The sequence below is a fragment of the Anas platyrhynchos genome, chromosome 4, assembly GCF_047663525.1.
Source record: "Anas platyrhynchos isolate ZD024472 breed Pekin duck chromosome 4, IASCAAS_PekinDuck_T2T, whole genome shotgun sequence".
Classification (NCBI taxonomy): Eukaryota; Metazoa; Chordata; class Aves; order Anseriformes; family Anatidae; genus Anas; species Anas platyrhynchos.
In genome coordinates, this window is record NC_092590.1 from 67,338,830 (window position 1) to 67,358,470 (window position 19,641).

At 34.1% G+C, this 19,641-nt stretch overlaps 2 protein-coding genes across 7 annotated transcripts in view; both read right to left on the reverse strand.

Annotated features, from left to right (window-relative positions):
* Nucleotides 1-19,641, reverse strand: part of JAKMIP1 (janus kinase and microtubule interacting protein 1) — a 149,470-nt gene that overhangs the window by 42,137 nt on the left and 87,692 nt on the right. For all 6 annotated transcript variants that reach the window (XM_027457410.3, XM_027457408.3, XM_005019447.6 and 3 more), the window contains 6 exons: nucleotides 18,384-18,593; nucleotides 17,478-17,597; nucleotides 15,104-15,250; nucleotides 14,351-14,491; nucleotides 11,009-11,068; nucleotides 1,258-1,386 (listed from right to left, as the gene is read on the reverse strand). In XM_027457410.3, the coding sequence (XP_027313211.1) occupies nucleotides 1,258-1,386; nucleotides 11,009-11,068; nucleotides 14,351-14,491; nucleotides 15,104-15,250; nucleotides 17,478-17,597; nucleotides 18,384-18,593 (807 nt within the window). The remainder of the gene's footprint in view (nucleotides 1-1,257; nucleotides 1,387-11,008; nucleotides 11,069-14,350; nucleotides 14,492-15,103; nucleotides 15,251-17,477; nucleotides 17,598-18,383; nucleotides 18,594-19,641) is intronic.
* LOC140002509 (uncharacterized) lies at nucleotides 1,259-7,972 on the reverse strand. Its single transcript, XM_072037792.1, has 2 exons — nucleotides 5,978-7,972; nucleotides 1,259-1,386 (listed from the first exon to the last, which is right to left on the reverse strand). The coding sequence occupies exons 1-2, from the start codon at nucleotides 6,081-6,083 to the stop codon at nucleotides 1,355-1,357; spliced, it is 138 nt and encodes a 45-aa protein (XP_071893893.1). The 5' UTR covers nucleotides 6,084-7,972; the 3' UTR covers nucleotides 1,259-1,354.

The window sequence follows — 19,641 nt, forward strand, 5'->3', positions numbered from 1 at the left end:
AGGTAGAAATGCAGAGATCAGTAGCTGTATCAATTCAATAATTTCAGGACAGTGTAAGATACTAGGTAAAGCAGTAATGCATAGAAATGGCAAGAAACTGACTGAGGAATGTCAAGGGGGATCAGTTCTATGCACCATTTTCTTCAGTAACTCCAGTGCCACAAGGTGTTCAGAAGGGGTTTGTCCTACTTGTCATGCAGTCCACCACTTACTTACTCTTTGTCTGTACTACACATAAAGCAATTTGTCAGGAAAAAAAAAAAACAAAAACAAAAAAAAAAAAAAAAAAAAAAAAAACTTACAAAGAAGTTATATTTAAAAAGCCATAAGATTTAAAAAAAAAAAAAAAAACTTTTTTTTTTTTTACTTGAAGTAATTTTAATATCTTAATTTGCTTTGAATCTTGAGCAACTGACATCAACACTTTAAAGGTCTTTTTTATAATGCTAAGAGCAAGAAATGTCCTTCCCTTTAATTAATTTTTGCTCCAGGAACTCAGGCTCCGAGGAACAGAGATTAAAATATTATTAGATATTAAAGCTAGGAAAATAGGAATCCTGTTGTGAGGGAGGAGTATGAGACACAAGTGAGTGAAGAGGATAGAAATATGAAAGAGAGTATCTAACTCATGCTTTGTCCTCAGCCATGCAATCTTCTAAAGTAGGCCAGCTGCAGTGTGTATTACAGAGCTCAGACAAAACATTACAGTGGGCATTTACTACCTATGATCATTTAAGCCTTCATGAATTGCAAAAGCCTCTCTTACTATCACAAAAAACAAGAAGAAAATCCTGGTTGTAACAAAATAGTAAAATAAATTACAAGGTTGAAAGGCAAACTATTGTCTATTAACTATTGACTTTTGGCAATGCAACATGCCTATTCGTTTTTTTTTTATCCACAACTAAGGGTTTGAGGAAAACATTTTTGTTTCTCAGCCCAATTATCTACCAAGCATGTAAGGCAGAATGTTAACTTATTAAATGACTATTATTGCAATGACTATGGGTCCTATTGTTTGTTTGTTTGTTTGTTTTTGTTTTTACTGGACTTGAGAAACACAAAACAATTCCTTGACAAATATGGGTCCTATTGTTTGTTTGTTTGTTTGTTTTTGTTTTTACTGGACTTGAGAAACACAAAAAAATTCCTTGACAAATCTTTTTTAGTTCCTACGGCAGAACAGTTGAAAAATGTTTGCATTTATACCCCCTGCCAATTTCTGTAGAAGTTAGAAACAAATCATGTGCTACTTACATCATCCAAATCTTCCTCTGGTGTTGCTGGTGTCCTGTCTGTTTTATCTGTGTTATATGAAGTTACAGATGATGTTTCTGAATCTATGGATTCTTCATCAAATCCAAAAAATGTCTCCACAACATGCCTCTGAAAAGTTAGTTTTTCTTAGTTACTAGCAAAACAGAAAACCCCAGTAACCCGGTAAACAGCAGCCAAGGTCTTCTCTGACCATTGTTTTAGTATTCAGGAACAAAATGGTTCCTGCGTAAACTCTTGTTCTATGAATTCTGTTTGATTAGTTAACTTTCCAGCATCATTTGCCTAAGTAGATTCAAGAACTAAACTGCACGTAGCACTGGGTAATTGCCAGTATAATAAGGCTTTAACACAAACATCAAAGCTAATTATCAAAATCATACAGATCTTGAATACTTCAAGATTCACAGTGGAGGACTACAGTATCTATACAGAAGAAAGTAACCCAATAGGCTGTAACATATATGATGTGGGACCAAAAAAAAATAAATATCCTCCAAAGAATTATATGTGGAATTAACTTTGACATTCATACTGCCATACTGATTAAAAAGAGAGAGAACAATTTATAGTATTTATTTTTGCAAAATCCTACCCAAAAGTATGCATTATTCCTTTCCATTTATTTTTCCAACATCATCATTCTGTTTTTTTTTCAAAAGTTTGCTCCAATGGGAAAAAAAAAAAAAAAGTACAAAACCCAGCATTTTAAAGTTTTTAAATTTTAAAAACTGTGCAGAATGTAATGCATGCTTGTAGACAACTAGAGAAAATTTGTAGCCAAAGGAAGTGAATAATACAAAATTAGTACTAAGAAATATGACATTTTACATAAAATGTCACAACTGCAATAATCCTTCCACCATTTCCATCAATTTCCTAATACACACTTAGAAAGCAGCAAATTCCTATAGAAAACGAAGCTGTCCAAAAAAAATAAAATAAAATAAAAATAAAAAATAAAAATATTGCTTTAACATTTAACTGGGAAATAGGTTTCTCAAGCGTTGCTCCTTCCAAAATACCATTAACAAATATTAACTATTATTAATCAATAGAAGTCTAACTTTCTACACTACACAAGTGTTCTGGTGACCCACAGAAATTCAAAGAACCAAGGAAATTAAGAAAAAGATACAAGTTACTGGAAAAATTAAGTCAGGTTACAAAGCATTGTAGACAGAGAGGCTGGTGGAGAGAAGTGGCTCTAAGAAGATGAAGGAAAAAAAAATCTGCCTACCTGTCTCTATATTTTTTGGCCCTTCTTGATGCTGAATCACAGATTCTGATGTCAGGTTTTTTTGTTTGTTTTTACTGTTTTTGATGTTGTTGTTTTTTAACTATAAACTACAGGTTGTACTTAAGTTAATAGCCCTATAGCCCTGTTCATTAAATATGCCTAAAGGATGAAAAATAATCATTAAAAAAAAGATTAGTTGTTACTACTTCTGAACATCAGACATTTTACATCTCAGCATGGCCAAACTGGCTAACTGAGTGGAATCGTGAGCTGTCATTTTCTTTCAAGGTACTGAAAGGCTTTATTTTTATCTATATTGCTCTATCTCATTATGAATTCTGAATATTTACTTTTCACTGAAGTCTTCTAGACTTTATCAATTCTTCCTTATAGGTATGAAAAATACTATCTCCACTTTTGCATAAAGCCCCATAATGTATGGTACATTCTTTTGGCTTAACTAATCAACAGCCAAAATTCCCTAGCTTGAACAAAGTCATATCATAAAATCAAGGGCTGAGTTGGTGCACTGTATTTACAGCCTGCAGCCCTGGCCCACTCTGGTCCAGGTCACCAGGTTACCAAGGTCCTCTAAGTCCCACCTTGCTGAACAGCTCCACAGTTCTTTCATGGTACAGCTAATCCCACTCAAGCTACTGAAGAAAGCTTCAAGGCCCTGTCCTAAGACATTTAATTGCTTTACTTAACATGAGTCCTTCACATAATAATTTAAAAAATTCATTCAGATTGCATTTTTAAATGAACTGGTTTTACTAAAAGCACCTGAAATGATATTATGCATTCAGAAAAATAAAATAAATAAATAAATAAATAAAAATCACATATTTTTCAAATTGTATAAGGGTCTACATCCATCCATGGATATTCAGATAAATATGATATTTCTTGCACAGATGGCAGAAAGCTTCTATCAATCTTTAAAAGTCAACCTTACTTTTGCAAGCTACTAGGCAACTAGCATTACTATCAGGCATATTCAAAAGAAAAGAAAAGCAGTGCAGTTTTAGTACTAAAACCCTGTAAAGGCACATTTCTGTTCTCTCAGTCATTTCAGAAGCACTGCATTCCCAGCACTGTAAGCCTAGAAGAACTGTCTTAGGTGCTTAAGACAAACACTTCCCCGGGATAATTTAATTATTTCTTCCAACATTCACATTCTACACCAGTTTGTTCACCATTCTGCCCTGATCAACAAAACAAAGGACACAGGAAATAGATTTAAGCTGTATTCTAGAAATATAAAGACTTATCCAGAAAAATAATTTGTTCTCTCACATTCAGGTTACAAAAATTTCAGACCCTTCTCTCATCAGCACAAAGGTTTACCAAGAAAACTGAGGTGAACAAAAACTAGACTTTCAGAGATCCAAGACCATCCAGTTTTCCTCCCACACTGGACACTGGCTACAGCCTACAATCATCTAACAGTAGTACTACAAGTAGATACTGGGAATTGAAAATAAGGCTAAATAGACTGCATTCAAGTTATAAGGAAGGCCACAAGACTGCTTTATGACTCCAGACCAATGAAGAGATATAGTTTCATAAAAATGAAAGCATATTATAGGGAGGTAAAGACGATGAGAGAAGGCAAACAAAACCCAAGAGACTCCCACCAAGACTGCATCTGAATTTTTCAGTGTGGATACTTTTTACTCAAAGATGCTGAGAATAAACCCAAAACAAATCTGCATTCAGACTTTTATTCCAAAGCTTTGGAGGAACCTAGCCAAGGACAAGCAATTCAGAGTGCAGAATGGCTGACCCTGCTCATGCCTAAAACTTCAAGGTTGCTCATCCTCACGAAAATGATTCAGCAATGTTCAAACAAGGCCTGCAATGAGATATAGACTTGAGGGCTGACAAAGAGAGTAACACTCAAGCCTTGATCTTAAAAAGATCAAGGCTGGTAGAAGGGACTTCAAAAGATGGACAGCAAAACTCCAGTGTATACAAAGCACAGATAATAACACAGATAATAGAGTACCATGAAGGTCAACAGTTTCTTAGCCAAACCCATTTGGTATAACAAATCTTATTTTTAGGTGTTTATTGTTGTTGTGGTTTGTTTGTTTGTTTGGTGGTTTTTTGTTTTTGCTATATTTCAAACTACAAGCACTTTCGCAGATAACTCTTAACTTGCTTAAATATGCTTCTTGCTTAAACCATACACACACACACCTGTGCACTGTTTCAAGGAGTTAAAAAACAATAGTAAAGCAATATCTTTTTTGACTTTGCATAAATGTATACAGGTTTGCGAAGGTACCTAAATAAATGCCACCAGTTTGAAAAAAAATATGCTGGCACTCAAATATTTACAATTGCATATATTAATAAATAAAATTGATTATTGGATGGAAGAGAAATATGCAAGAAAATTAGTGTTTACTATGATACTAAAAAATCCCAAAGTTTAAAAGAAATTCAAAAGTTAAAACCTGTTAAATGCTATGCTATGGCAATAATATTTAATGCCTCCTTCTTCTCCAGAGAAGCTGCGTATTTATCATCTTGTGGATAAGATACTTTCCACAGAAATAGAGAATTAGCCATTGTGTGTTAATCATACGTGTATGAATTTCTCCATGACATAATTACAAAATAGCTGGTTTTATTGTTGATAATCTAATATTTGAAGCAATTATCTACAAGAAGTGATTCACAGCAAAGTCAGAACAAATTAACTGATAAAGAAGAGCTGTAGAGAAAAAAAAAAGAAGATGACATCTGAGTCATACAAAGTTTGTTGATTAAAAGCATAAATAAATACAGTGACTTCTAGGGAGATCCACATATAGTTTAAGAGCTGGATCACAATGGTTCTTCTAAAGTATATGTGAGCATGTATGATACTCACTGGATTTTTGTAACAATACACTGTTTTCATTCAAGTTTCATTCAAGCTTTTCTTAAAAGTCACATTCTTCAAACATTCTCAATCAACAAATTATTCTTTTATATTAATTTGTACATTCTATTGTTACCTCTAAATCATAACTGAGAAAATAGTCCCATCAGTTGCTAAAATTGTAATTTAAATTCTAATTTCCTCTGACTACTATTATGTATTTGATAGCAAGTATTTTTCACATGAATTTGTATCAATGATTCCACATAATTTTAAAGTAAAATTGTGCATTTGGCCTTTGTAATTCAAGTATTAAGGTTTCTACGGAAGTATAATGTTCAGTAAACATAACTATTTAATTATTATAAATCAATACATAGAACATATTTCATGCATATTTCAACATAACTTCATTTTTAATGGTTTGGGTTGGATATACCTACATACAAATATTCTAATTTCTCTGTTCCTAAAGTATGAACTTTACAGTTAAATATCTCATTTTCAGTAAATTAATCTAACATGATGAAAATAATCCAGGATGAATTTCCTTGTAATTCAGTCAGACGAAATTATCAGTAACTTCTTACCTTCATGCTTATAAGTCATTTCTTGGCAGCCAGAAAAATACAGGCACACCAAAGCACAGAGGCAGATAAAAAAAGAAAAATATAAAACAAGAAATATGAACTCCATCACACTGGCATGCAGGCCTTCCACTATCACGAATAGAGTTCATTTGTTAAAGTTTAAGTAAAGAAACAAATCTGCAGTCCTGCAGTTACCAAGCAAACTGGACAATAAAGCCTTATTTTCAAATACATAACACCATCAATCATGGAATCATTGTTATTCCATTCTGTGTGTTAAAAAATAAAAAATAAAAAATACACTGTTTCCAGACTTTGTTATTTCACTAACAAAATGGGGGGGGGAGGGGGGGGAAACAACAATAGCAACAACAAAAAGGCAAAGAAAAAAATGAACAAAACAAAACACTAATTGAGCTTGAAAAACCAAAACAAAACAAAACAAAAACGTGCCTTAAACAGCCAAAATAAGGAAGATTTACTCTGTGACTTGCAGTCACAGAGGTTATAAGCCCCATCCCACTATGCTGCTCCTTTCCTCATGGGTGACCTGAGCTCATTGCCAGTGCTCGTCCATGGATCTGTATGTCCCTTGGTAATTAAACGAGTGCTCAGTTAAAGCTACACTAGCAACAGTAACCTAGTGCACTTACACTGCTCCAGAAATAACGTAGATATCTAATTGCAAGAAGAAATAATTAAATCCCTGATACTTTCTAAAGCTTTTCAGCTGAACTAATGTTATTTAGACGCAATGGGGCTATAAAAGCTATTGGATTACTTTGAAAGATCATTCCCACAAGCTGTTTTACAGACCAAGAAAGGTATGCCATAGATAATGTTCTTCCTAACAGGAATCACTGCTAGGAAAACACTCATTTTAGAAATGTCCATATACTGGACATTGTTTAGTCAGAATACTGTGAAAATTAATGAAGCTGAAGTGTACCCATTCAGGAAAAGCTGCAAAAGTATGTGAGTGCAATAGAATCACAGAATGGTTTGAGTTGGAAGGGACCTTAAAGACCACCCAGTTCCACCCCCCTGCCATGGGCAAGGACACCTCCCATCAGACCAGGTTGCTCCATCCAACCTGGACTTCAATACTTCTAGGGATGGGGCATCCACAGCATCTCTGGGCAACCTGTTCCAATGCTTCACAACCCTCATAGTGACCCTCATAGCCATCCATTCACCTGTTTACTAAAAGAAAAAATGAAACTTCCTATACCTTCTAGTGTAAGCTTATCTGACTGCATTCATAAAACTCAGTTCCCATCAGTTATTTCCTTTTTCACTTTGTCAAAGAAAGTGGGGCACTGATCTGGAAATAGATCCAACTCCAACAGCCAAACTTGATAATTAACTAGTGTTAAAGATAACTTTACACTTAACAAAACTTAGAAAAGCAAAGCCAAAGATTTACATCAGTAATTTCTCCTTCTGAGTGGTTGGTTAGGACAGATACAGCCATAATTTCTTCTACTGTTATATATAGGTTATCATCTGTATGATATAAAAATCTTGTGTAGATCTTAGACAGAAACACACTTGCACTGTACATGTCTCTATATAAAGCAACTCATCCTAGACAGCATTTATAGTTCATGGACAGAAACAGGCAATTTCAGGACAAAACCCATATGGCCTATTTAGATATCTGCTTCCAGAGGAGAACAATCACAACATTAACACTCTGTCCAGAGTGAGATGTCTGTATCTCAGTGCTCTGAATGACATCTACCCAAGCATTTGGTTTGATGAGTTCTACCATTTTCAACTAGATTCCAGAGATGGGCTGTAAAAACAGAGAGGATGAAGATGGTACAATCCCAACAGCATATTCATATGAGCAGTCCATTCTACATAGATTGTTTAAATAAAAAGTGCTGGAAGTTTACATAGCTTTGATGATTTTGATTTATCTTTCTGGATTTAGAACCTAACTAGAGTATTCCAAACCCTTCTGACTACCTGTTCACAAAATATAGGAGTCAAGAAAAAAAAAAAAAAAAAAGATAAATTCCTGACCTGAGATAACCTTTTGAAAGTCCTGTTAAACTAACCTTTAAGTGGGAGCTAGGCAGGCACAACTAAGACAAAGCACATTTTGCAATGAACTTTGAGGAGATTTTAAATGATATATTATATCTTTTCAATATGGCTGCCTATGTGGATTTTGAATTGGAGTCAAGCTATACTGCCTCTGTATAAAAATAATGTAATAACAAAAAAATGTAAATTTATTTGGCTTATAGCAATCATTAAAATAAAATAAAAAAGAAAAAATGATTTAAAATTAAGGTATGAAATTTTAAAATGTACCTATCACACTTATACAATTATTTGACAAAGGCCTTAGACAGGGGGGAGAAAGGATGGTTCTTTGAGTTGAAAATTAAGGGGGGGGAGGGAGAGGAAGAGAGGATGCTTTTTGTTTTGTTTTGTTTTTAGATTTTGGAGTGTAGTTCTATTTTTTGTTAAATTCTCAATGCCAGCTGTAACTCAATGTTTTTATAGAGAATTAAGAGTGAGAAATAGCAGTTCTAAAACAGTAAGGCAAAAAAACAAGAACATTTACTTAGACGATTTGATATTAAGATGTAACAGGTTAGCTGTGCAAAGTTTCAAAGCATAACTTTGAATGAAGTTACAGTTATGCCTTTACACAGATAGTCATCATAACCCAAATTACACATAACATACAAGCAAGTACACATAGCAAGTAATAGGACCCTACTGATGACTTATTGATGACTTTTTTCCTTCATTAAAGAATTAGCACATTTAAAAACTACATATCTGCACATATATGTATGTATACATAACATAAAATGCACCCAATTTTCAACTAGATCTGCCTTTTCTCTTTTCCCAGGTTGCCCCCTTCTGTCTAGCTGTTCCTCCACTTCCATTTTCTTCAGAAGTCTCTATCACTGTCCCCTCTGTAACGCACACAAGTGACTCTTTACACCCTTATTTAAAATTCATATGGAGAATTTTATACCCCCAAAACCCAGGTCCATAGAGAGCCAGTCCAACCTAGCAAACCTTCTCTTTTAATTGTTATGTTTTTTGTTGCCCCTCACTCTACCAACAATAGCAATTCACATTTCCCTACCCAACTGAGAAAATTATAGGATGTTCTCAAATTGCAAGTAAGTAGAGACAAGCTTTATGATAGGAATGAAGACTTGCTTCATATCACGTTAGTTCCTAAAAAATCCTCCCAAGAACCTTTAGCAAGGGGAAGGTCTTCCACAACAAGGTCTACCTCATTTTTTCTAGCTCAGGCCTCAGTCAGGGTCACATCCTCAGGATGCTCACTTGGGATCACACAGAAGTCTAGAGGAGGACAGCCAGATCATCATGAAGAGAAATACTGGTACAGAAGAGTGATGAGCAAAGGAAGGAAGCAGCTGGCAAAAGCTCAAGCTTTTCCTCAACAGGTAACATGGATGGAAATAAGAAGCAAAACACTAGTAACTCTGCTGCTCATATGCACACAATTCTTGCTGTAAACTGCAGATTACAGCATTCTTGCCGCATGAAGAATAGCAATGCAATAAAGTTCAGTGGAATCAAATCCAATTCTCAAACCCTCATGTTGTACAACTCTCGTTTTGGTCAGTAAGGAAAAGAAGATGATATCACTAGGAAAAATCTCACTCAAGGAAAAATAGGTAAAGAGAAGGGGTTTAGAGTTTAGGTCAGGTGAAGTTCTGTCAACACAGGATATTTTTAACACATAAATTAATAATTATGAGTGTTTTCAACCTATGGAAATTAGCAGTGTTGGTTATCAAGCCATATATATATATATTTTTTTTTCATTTAGGAACTTTGCAGTTTAGCAAAAGATCTACACAAATTATTTAAAATATGAGGAGGGCTAATAATTAGAGAAGACTACTATAAAAATATGGTGCCAGATTAGGTACACGCTTTTTTTTTTTTTTTTTTTTAATCTTGTTTTAAACTTACTCACAATACATAAACTTCCAGACAATACTCAAAGAAAGAATAGCTAAGGTTTACTGTAAACACATTTGGCCTCCATCAGCCTTACATTATATAAAAGAAGAAGGTATGTAAGATTTATGATTGCATCTGAATTTTTCTTTTTTGTATGTCAAAGACACATCATTATTAGAAGCATCATTTCAACAATTACCACCAACACAGAGAAATGAAGAGGAGAAATATTTCAGAATACAGCCATTACAGAGCACAGAACAATAAAAAAGCACCACCTGGAGGTCATCAGGAGTATACTATGAAGAACACATCAACACAAAACAAAAAACATACTAAAAGCATACATCTTAAACTGTGATATACTTGATAATAATCTCTCTTCATTTCCATTTTCTCCCTCTTACCCATTCTCCTCCCCTTACATGCTCCAGGCTGCTCATGCTCAACTTCACAAAAAATAAGCATATTGCAATAAACACTGAAGGTACATTATGAAACAAAACTTTTCTAAATTCTATTTTTTTTTCTTTGCACCTTAGAAAAAAACAGTTACAAGAGAAAAAGTTATATCTTTTTTTTTTTCTATTTATATACCTACATAAATATCATTTCAATAACAGCCCTAGCATGAGTTAAAGTTTTCAATTCAATTAAACAGTACCTTTGTGCAAGTGCTTTAAAGGAGTATCTTGTCTTTAGAAAGGACTGAGAATTTGCCCTCTAAAATATTGGTTGTTTCAAGTCATTATATCATTTAGGCCTCAAGACTTAGAATTAGGCCACAACGGCTAAAACTGCAATTATTTTGTGTATTAGAAACAAATCTGTGTGCAGTACAAAACTCCTTAAGCAGCTCCTATATTATCCAAAAAAAAAAAACCCACCAACAACAAAAAAAAACTTAATAGGCTCTTACTAGAGAAAACAGAAAAATTACATGAAATGTTATCATTATAAATGATAACAATTAAATAAAGTTCTAATTTCAGTAAGTATTTGAAACTACTTTTGTTCACAACAATCAAAATGCACAGAAAATGAAGATTTGCTCACCTTTGGAGGCTTCAGACTTTTCCTCCTCTGTTTTTTAGACCGTAACAACCGTTCCCTTTCCTAGAAGGAAAGATAACATTTTAGTAAAGATTTCTTTTGAAATATATATTTAGATATGTTTAACACAAAGAAATATTACAAAATTCTTAAAGATAAAACTAACACAATGTCTTTATTTTTTGAATAACACCATGTTGGTGTAACACCACATCGTACTGCAGTTTTATCTCTTTAAGCAAACAAACATTCTGCCACATGCTTTACACGCTTGATTGGAAGTTGGCAAGAAGAGGCTCTCTTAAATATTGGGCGCAGATTTTTGACAGTTCTTTTGACTCTTTTACCAAGAAGCTCACTATGGAAACAGAATTAACGTTCTCAGTCCAGTGTTCAGCCATCCTGAAGAAGCAGTTTGGTAGCCAAAAAATGAATCCAGTGTTAGTAATCATATTAGGCATCCTCTGACATACAGTTTGATAGTGCTACATGTGACTTATCCTCGTATGGCAAAAGTCTAAAATCCAAAGGTATTCTATTATTAAGGGAAATTAGCCCTACATTTAACTTAGTACATATTAAGCATATTAACATTACTAAGCATATGTTTAGTAATATTAAGCATATTCAGAATAGCCCATGTCTTTCTTCTAATTTGGCCTTGGAATAAGTTTGCAATTAACTAAGTCATAATACAGCTACAATTGGAACAACACTGGGTTGAGAAACATTGAAGTGCAAGACTATTGTCTTGAATTCCAAAGAAGAGGAGAAAGACAAGGTAAGAAATGCAAAGGAGGGCATAAATTAAAAATAATAACAATAAAAAAAAAGTGGGTGATTTATCTCCTTGCCTTTTTCCCAATTCTTTCGTTAGCTCTGCATCTTTGTTTGCAACACCTCTATTTTTAAAGGAGTGACAGCACTAGCAAGTGCATCTCCAGCAGTTATTGCTCACTGTATGGTATTTTTCTATTCGGAGTTACTTGTTATGCATTCAGTTCAGAAACTGGACAAATAAGAAGCACCCAGTAGAAATCGCAATAAAATAAATCATCTTTACCAGCACATTGTCCCAAGAAAGAAGTATTGGAAAGTAAGAAATAATTCAGAAGAGCGCAACACTTACTATTGCGCCTTTAATACATCTGGCTTTTGAAATAAGGAAAAGTAACAACTGCTGAGGTAGACTGAAACAGATATTCCATGGTGTAGGAAAACATAATATATAAAGACAAACCTGAAACCACACAGCTGAATTTCAGACATTGTAGGAGATGAATGTTCCCTCCTCAGGGATCTGGTTAAAGCACAGTCCCTGCTTTAACCTAGGTATCCTGCATCCAAAGCATTTTTCAAATAACTGGAGAAACTAGCTAGTCTTCTCACTGTCTTTCCTTTTCTTTCCTCTCACTCCACTGAAGAATGAACAAACACTTTCTAAACCCCTCACTCCTTACTGTTACTAATTTTGTTTGCAAGAAGACTGCTCAATTTACTTTCTGTCTCAATCATACATCAAACTACCAGAACAATACTAATGCCAATTTAAAAAAACAACAAAACAAACAAACAAACAAATAAAACATAAAATAAAAAACAAATATTAAATCACTAGCATGTTTTGCAAGCATCTGAGTTTATCTTGACAGTTTTCCTGTTAAGACCTGACCGGGAAACCCTGTCATCAGAGAACTCAAGTTGATGGGGATTCAAGAGCATCAAAGATACTCTTCAAAGGACAAGGTAAATCGATTCAGATAATGCTATTGCCTAAGACTATCATTCTTTTGTCTGTGTATCACATTGGTCTCAGCTGGAGTTAAGCTCATGACTTTTATATTAATCAAGTATGTGGCATGTGGGTAATTTTTAATATTTATGATACATTTGTATTCTCCTGAGGTGTGATTTGAACCAGAAATAATAGCTAAAAAGCACAATGGAAGTGCAGAGTTCCACTGCATTCATATTGCAGGTGAAGCATCAATTAGTTTGTACCACCAATCGAAGCAGTAACATAGTTAACATAGATTTAACTTGGTTTTGCCTGTGAAAATGCATCTGTAAATAAGAGACAAAGCAACAATGAAAACATATTTTAAAATGCTTATTAATTTTATTTTCATACTAAAAAGTATTTAATACTAGTTGAACAGTTAGGATAGGATACATTTCTTCAAATAACTGGCTGAGATGGAGTGGGTAGAGTTCCTTCATATCCACTTCAAGCAGAAATATAAATAGAGTTATATCTGCATATATTGGGAATTTAATGTAGTGACACAGACCTTGCCTGTAAAGTTGTATTAGGAAGGTAAAGCAGCAACCCTTTGTGAATCAGACCTTCCATTAGTGTCTGGCAAACATCCTACTGCTTGCAACACTGTGACACTGGAGAATGCACACAGACATTGGCACTAATTACAGAGAGAAATCCTGGGTCAAAATCTGAAGGGAACTGTCAAGACAATATTCCAGACTGAGCAATAACATATACTCTTTTTTTAAAAAAAATGTATCTTCTGTTTTTATTTTCAATATTCTAATCGATTGCTTAATCACAGATTTAAGATCACAGAGTGATCTTAAATTTCTTTCATCATCATGTAGCTTTAGTAGTACCAATCTAAGATCCTCTAGAACAGTGTGCCTGAGTTCCAGGTGCTGCTCCAGAAGGGCATGGATCTCTCAGAGATGATAAATAATTTCTTCCAGCACCAGAATGGTGTATCTTAATGTCCAAAACACATCTAGAACAACTAAAGTGAGTCCCAAACAATGCAAAAATCTCTAAGCATCATCTTTAGTTTTCATGGAGGATAACAGCTGTGCCAAATACCAAAATACACTGCTACCTTTAGTTAAATTAGTCATGCAAATTTCTCTCTATTTGCTATAAATACAGCTAGTGTAGGCAGCTTATTTAGGTGAAATGAATGCCATTTTGCATGTTTTTTTTTTCAAGAGAACTCATAGATCAAGGGAGAGGTTGGGTTTACAGTAGGGTCTATATCCAACATGTTTCAGTCATTAAGTTTTGGAAAGTTTCCTTTCCTCCAGGTTCCTCAGCTGTTGACAGCCAGTTTTGTAAGTAAGATGAATGGACTGATGCACCTCTTTCCACAAGCAACCCATAACTGGTGAGTGCTTTAAGATCCAGAGATTTATGCACATTTCAAAGGAATTCATTCACTACTTGGGAAATAACAAGAACCCTTCAATGCTGAAGAACTATTTCTATGCCACTACTGCAACTGGAGTTAAAATATTGCTCTCAAATCTTCAGTTTGCCTATAGATGTGTATGCATGTATATATGTGTACCAGATGTGAGAAGTATTACCACTGTGAGATCATCAATAACGTGCTGCTTTTCTTTGACTTGCAGTCTAAGAAATTCAATTTCTTGTTCCTCTCGTGTGCTACTAAGATCATTTAAAGATGTGTGCCTCTTCAGTGCTGGTTGTGCAGATAACTTCTCTTTCTACAAAATTAAAACGAAATCTGTTATTAACAAGAATGTTTTAAAGGGTCTTCCCATAACAGTAAGAACATCCTCACATATATAGCAATCAAGAATTCTGCATACTCATCACTGCATCCCACACCACAACATAAGGCCTCTTTCACCAGCAAAATATTGTACATTCTGTGTGCCTTAGTGTTAGTACTTCACATAAGGTATTTTAGGGCAGCATCAAAGACCCATCAGGGACAAAATTAGAGACAAGCAAACTCAACATTCTATAATGGTAGAGCTATTGGCACATGCATTTAAATTCAGTTTTGACTTTTAGTCAAAAAAGCAGCGTTACTGAAGCTGATTTTATCATAAATTTTTACAGGCTCCAAACACATTTTTAACAATTTGTGATCCTTTTCCTTAATCAGTGTGAATTGACACAACACAAAGACACAAAGGATATGTCACTCTGAGTTTAGAATAGGAATATTCATGTGCATTGGCTGAATTTGACAGATATACCATCCTATGGTTGAGACTCTGAAATGTCTGTACCAGAGCAAAAGCCTCACAAACACTTCCACCTTGAAGCAACTGTGTTCTCTTAACATGAAATTAGATATGATTACTTACCAATTCTATATTTTCCCTGGACAGATTTTTTATTTTTTCTTCCATTCTCTGAATGCACTGCATCATATCATCATTTTTTTTGCTCATCCTCTTATTTTTTTCAACCAAAGGCTTCAGCTGACTTTCTGTCTCTCGAGAACGTTTCAGCTGTAAATGGCAAAGGAACAAAGTAAGCTGTGCTTTAGTTTGTAGTTGTAGGAAAGAAGAAATTTGTGGGTTTTCTCTTGCCTTTATCCTTCATTCAGAAAGTTTAGTTCTTTCGTTAATTGACATCTGATAGGCTATTGCTAAACTAAGAACTAAAGGAGTCCAAGCAAAAAAAGAAATAGCTCTGGTCCCTATATTGCTCCTGGAAAATGCTTATGATTATCTGAAAATTTGATTTCTTGATAAACTAATCTTGTTACATATAAACTTACTGTGATCAACTGTGTCTAGGGTAGCAATCTTTCAACAACTCAACTATGCCCTGGTAAACTCTTCCTCCTTTACTTTTAAAAAAAACATATACTTAATGTGTAATTAGAGCAATGAGAGAGTCAGCCAGAGGGCACAGATTCAATCTCAGCATTCTGCTGACATTTCCAAGCTGCTCAATTTTGCTCCTGTGGTCTTATGATGTTAGACAATTAAGTGAAGCAAATTACTGCCCTTTCTTGTATTTGTGTGCATTCAGTATTCCACTACTTTTATTTCTTTAATCCTTGTGTCATTTTCTATATTTTTTCCCAAAAAAAGATTTTTCAATTTTCTGAGTTTTAACCAGAAATGAGAAAAATATAATCTCTCCTGAGCTAATTTCTATGAATATTTGGTTTTCTGTTTCGTTCTCAGAATAAAATGATTTTTACAGTACTTAATCACAAGAGCTTACTGATATTACTGGGTTTATGTAGTATTGTCTTGAAATATGACAAAACCTCTTCCATATGATTTCCAAAATGCATTTCTGAAACCTCAGCATTTGACTGAGTCATACATGCCTTCCATTTAGAGGGACACTGCAGTAAAGGTGTTGCAGTACTTTAGCATTCTTCAGGGATGTTTTGAATGACTTATGTCCACAGAAGGGATTAGGAGGCTGAATAATCTTGTCTTTATATAATGCAACCTTGAAAGAAAGCATGATGTTCTTGTGAGTACAGAGTAGAGAAAAGTAAGTGTACTGGTAAAAGTGGAAGAAAAAGAAAATGAAAAACCACACCACTCAGCATCTAGGCAAAGCAGTGAAAACAGATAATAGTACCCAGGTTAAAAAGCATGCTCTCCCAATAAAATAAAATAATTAACGAGGAATCAATTTTGTCATATGAAAAGGCAGTTTAGACTATATAGCTATTTAAAATGGAATAGATTTTTTTTTTTTTAATAAATTATTATGTTCTCAATTAATTCAGTTTTACTCTAGTATGGTTCAATTAACTTTGCTAGTCTAGATTCAGCCAAGATTTTGGACAAGAAAATTTCAAAAATTAGTTTTGATAATCATCAATATATTGCAACTAAATTTAGTTCTTTCATCATAAAGCAAAGCCCTCAAATCTCAACAGGAAAAACTAAGTATGTCAAAGAAACTATGAAGATGTCAGTGCTCCACTCAATTTATTGTATTGAAATTCTACCCTCACCATAAATAATAGCATTGTTTTACAGTTAGATACACAGGTTGCATGAGGGCAAAATTCCACCTGATTAGAATGAGAAATCCTTTCTACTGCCGCTGGGAATAGAGCATTGTAACAGGACATGTATAAAAATTCTTATTATTAAAACTCACTTTCCGTTGCAGTCAATGGGAGTTTTACCATTAATCTCATTACAAGCAATTAAGAAGAAATGCAGGCTAATAAAATTCATTCTTAAATTACTGTCATATCCATTCTTTTATGAGTTACTATCATTCTCCTAGGACAATTTCACCTACTTAAGAGATTACCCTTGAGAAAGGGGATGGCAGATTACTCATCTCCAGTACATGAGAGCTTTTTAACTCTTAGCTAGCATAAGCATGTCACAAAACTAATGTCAATTTTGTCTATTTCAAAGATTAATATAGTAATTTGAGTGCATGGATTATGCATATTTTACACAACACTATTACACAGTGCCACAGGCAAGCTACCAGTCTATTTGGTTACAATGGCCCCAAAATAAAATTATAAAGCTTTATTACTCTGGAACAAAAGGGATTCCATCCATGTCTATGGTGACAAAGTGAATATCCATAGAAATGTCTCTTACCTTTAGATATAATTGATTGTGGCCAAGCAGGACTAATTTGTAAATTATTTATAACAGTGACTTTCCAGAATTAATTCATTTACCATAAAGATGCCCTCCCAGTCACCATCTGTGTTGTTACTAATTAATTTACCAGTTCATTTCTTTCATCCGCTAAGAGAGTATTTCTGTCTTCCAGCTTCCTTATTACAGCATTCAGTTCAGCGATTTTCAGCTGAAATCTCCGCACATCTCGTTCATCCAAATGCTGCTCCTTTATATCAAAAACATACAGACATATAAAATTACCTTTTAAAATACACTTTACTATCCATAAATGTAATATCATGGTTTAGCAAGTAGACTGTGTAAATCTAAAATCAACTCTTACATCAATGTCTGGAAAGCATATTTTAATTAAAGGAAAAACTAAACAATAACATACTGTGGAAGTGCTATGTGACATCTTACATTTAAAAGGGTCTACTTGCCAAATGTATGTAAAGATTTCAAAGGGGTTTTTTTTGCTTTTTTTTAATTAAAAAAAATATTTTTTTAATTAAATTATTTTTTTTAATTAAAAAAGGTGGATATAAATAATATTTCATATATTACTAGTAACTTCTCACAAGATTTCTTATTATCAGCTAGAACAAATCCAATGCATAGCACATGGATTAAAATCACATGCCGCTTTTGAAAACTATAGTTTCTATTTTATAATTCTAAAATTATGAAATAAACAAACAACTCTATGAAAATAATGGGATTCTAGATAAAGAAAGTTTCTTTTCAGTCACAGAAAACTAGTTAGTTCATAGATGAAGCTCACTTTTAGCTCACAAGCTAAAAGCTCTGTATCCACCTGTTTTTCAACATTTTTTGAAATTGAACAAGTCTAAGAAATTTCTAACCATCAGCAAAACACCACAATGCAGTGCAAGGCTGTTTATCATGAATTAGTACTTCTAGTATTTTAAAAGTAGCCACAAAAACAATGTGAATACACAGGCAGTAATTGTCCCATGCTTCCCTTTTGAAGGGAATACAATTTTCTTACCGGGCTTCCCATCAGCTCAGTGATATCCCCCACTCCTGCAGGAAGCTCTCTCTTAGGGCTACTATGGTATCGTTCTGCCTCCTTTACTTGGACAAGCTGTTCGTCCAAAGCTTCTTTCTGAAGGAGGAGTTTCTGTGTATGGCCTGCCTGGACACCAAGGTCTTTCTCCAGAGCCAGAATCACTCTGTCTTTGCCTTTTATTTCATCCATCTGGAAAGAAAAAAAAAAAAAAGCAAGAAGGAAGTTTCTATAATACCCAGGTGTTTACTGCATTTACCACAAAATTGCAAAAACAAAGTTCTGTTTCTCTCAGATTTATACCAGCAGCCAAACTGGGGTTGCTAAAAGGAAGATATCTCTTCTCTGAAGTCTTTTTCCCTTCCCTTAAAAGAGTTTCAGCCTTCACTTGATCATGAGTTTGCTGGGTGCAGTCTCAATTCAAGTAACAAACAAAAATAGATGCAAACACACACTGAAACAGAATATATAGCCACTGAAATTGTCTCCATTTTATCTGACTATACACACTATACACTTCTATTAGCTGAAGAGAAATCTCCCTTCACTATGTCCCAGAGAAGACACACAAGGCTAGTATAAGGTAAGACAAGAAGACCTTTTAAAACTCACCTAAGCTATATTTTGAAGTTTAAGCAATAAACATTTGCTGACTTCTCTCTTTATTAGTGAAAAATCACACAGGGTGAATCTCTTCACAGTCGTTTTAAAATTAGTAGCATACACACACACACATTTCAACATCAATTCTTAAGCATACCTAAGCATTTTGTGTGCCTTTGCTATAAGATTCAAAGGAGGCCTAGTCTTTGTATAGAAGGAAAAAAAACAAATGCATGCTGAGCATTAGAATAGATGGTAGGGAGAACTACTTTTTAAACACCATCTATGGTTACTGAACTGTGTTGTTCATACATCTCAATTCCAAATAAAGCATGCTGCTAGCAGGGATCTATTGCAGCTCTCATAGGATTTGTCCCTCCCAGCATTAGTGTTAAATTCAGTTTGGTACTATTCCAAATGCTAGAAGTGCGAATCTGCAGCAGTTACTATAGAAACACAACTCTTAACAAGAATATTAACCATTAATGATATATTTATTAGAACCATGTTGTATCTCCTTCAGCTTACTAAATCATTTTATTGGCCAACAAACTCATGGAATTTTGGAAGTCAGAGTATTATATTTGTATGCAAAAAATAAAAATGTTAAATCATACATGTATTGTTTATTATAGCT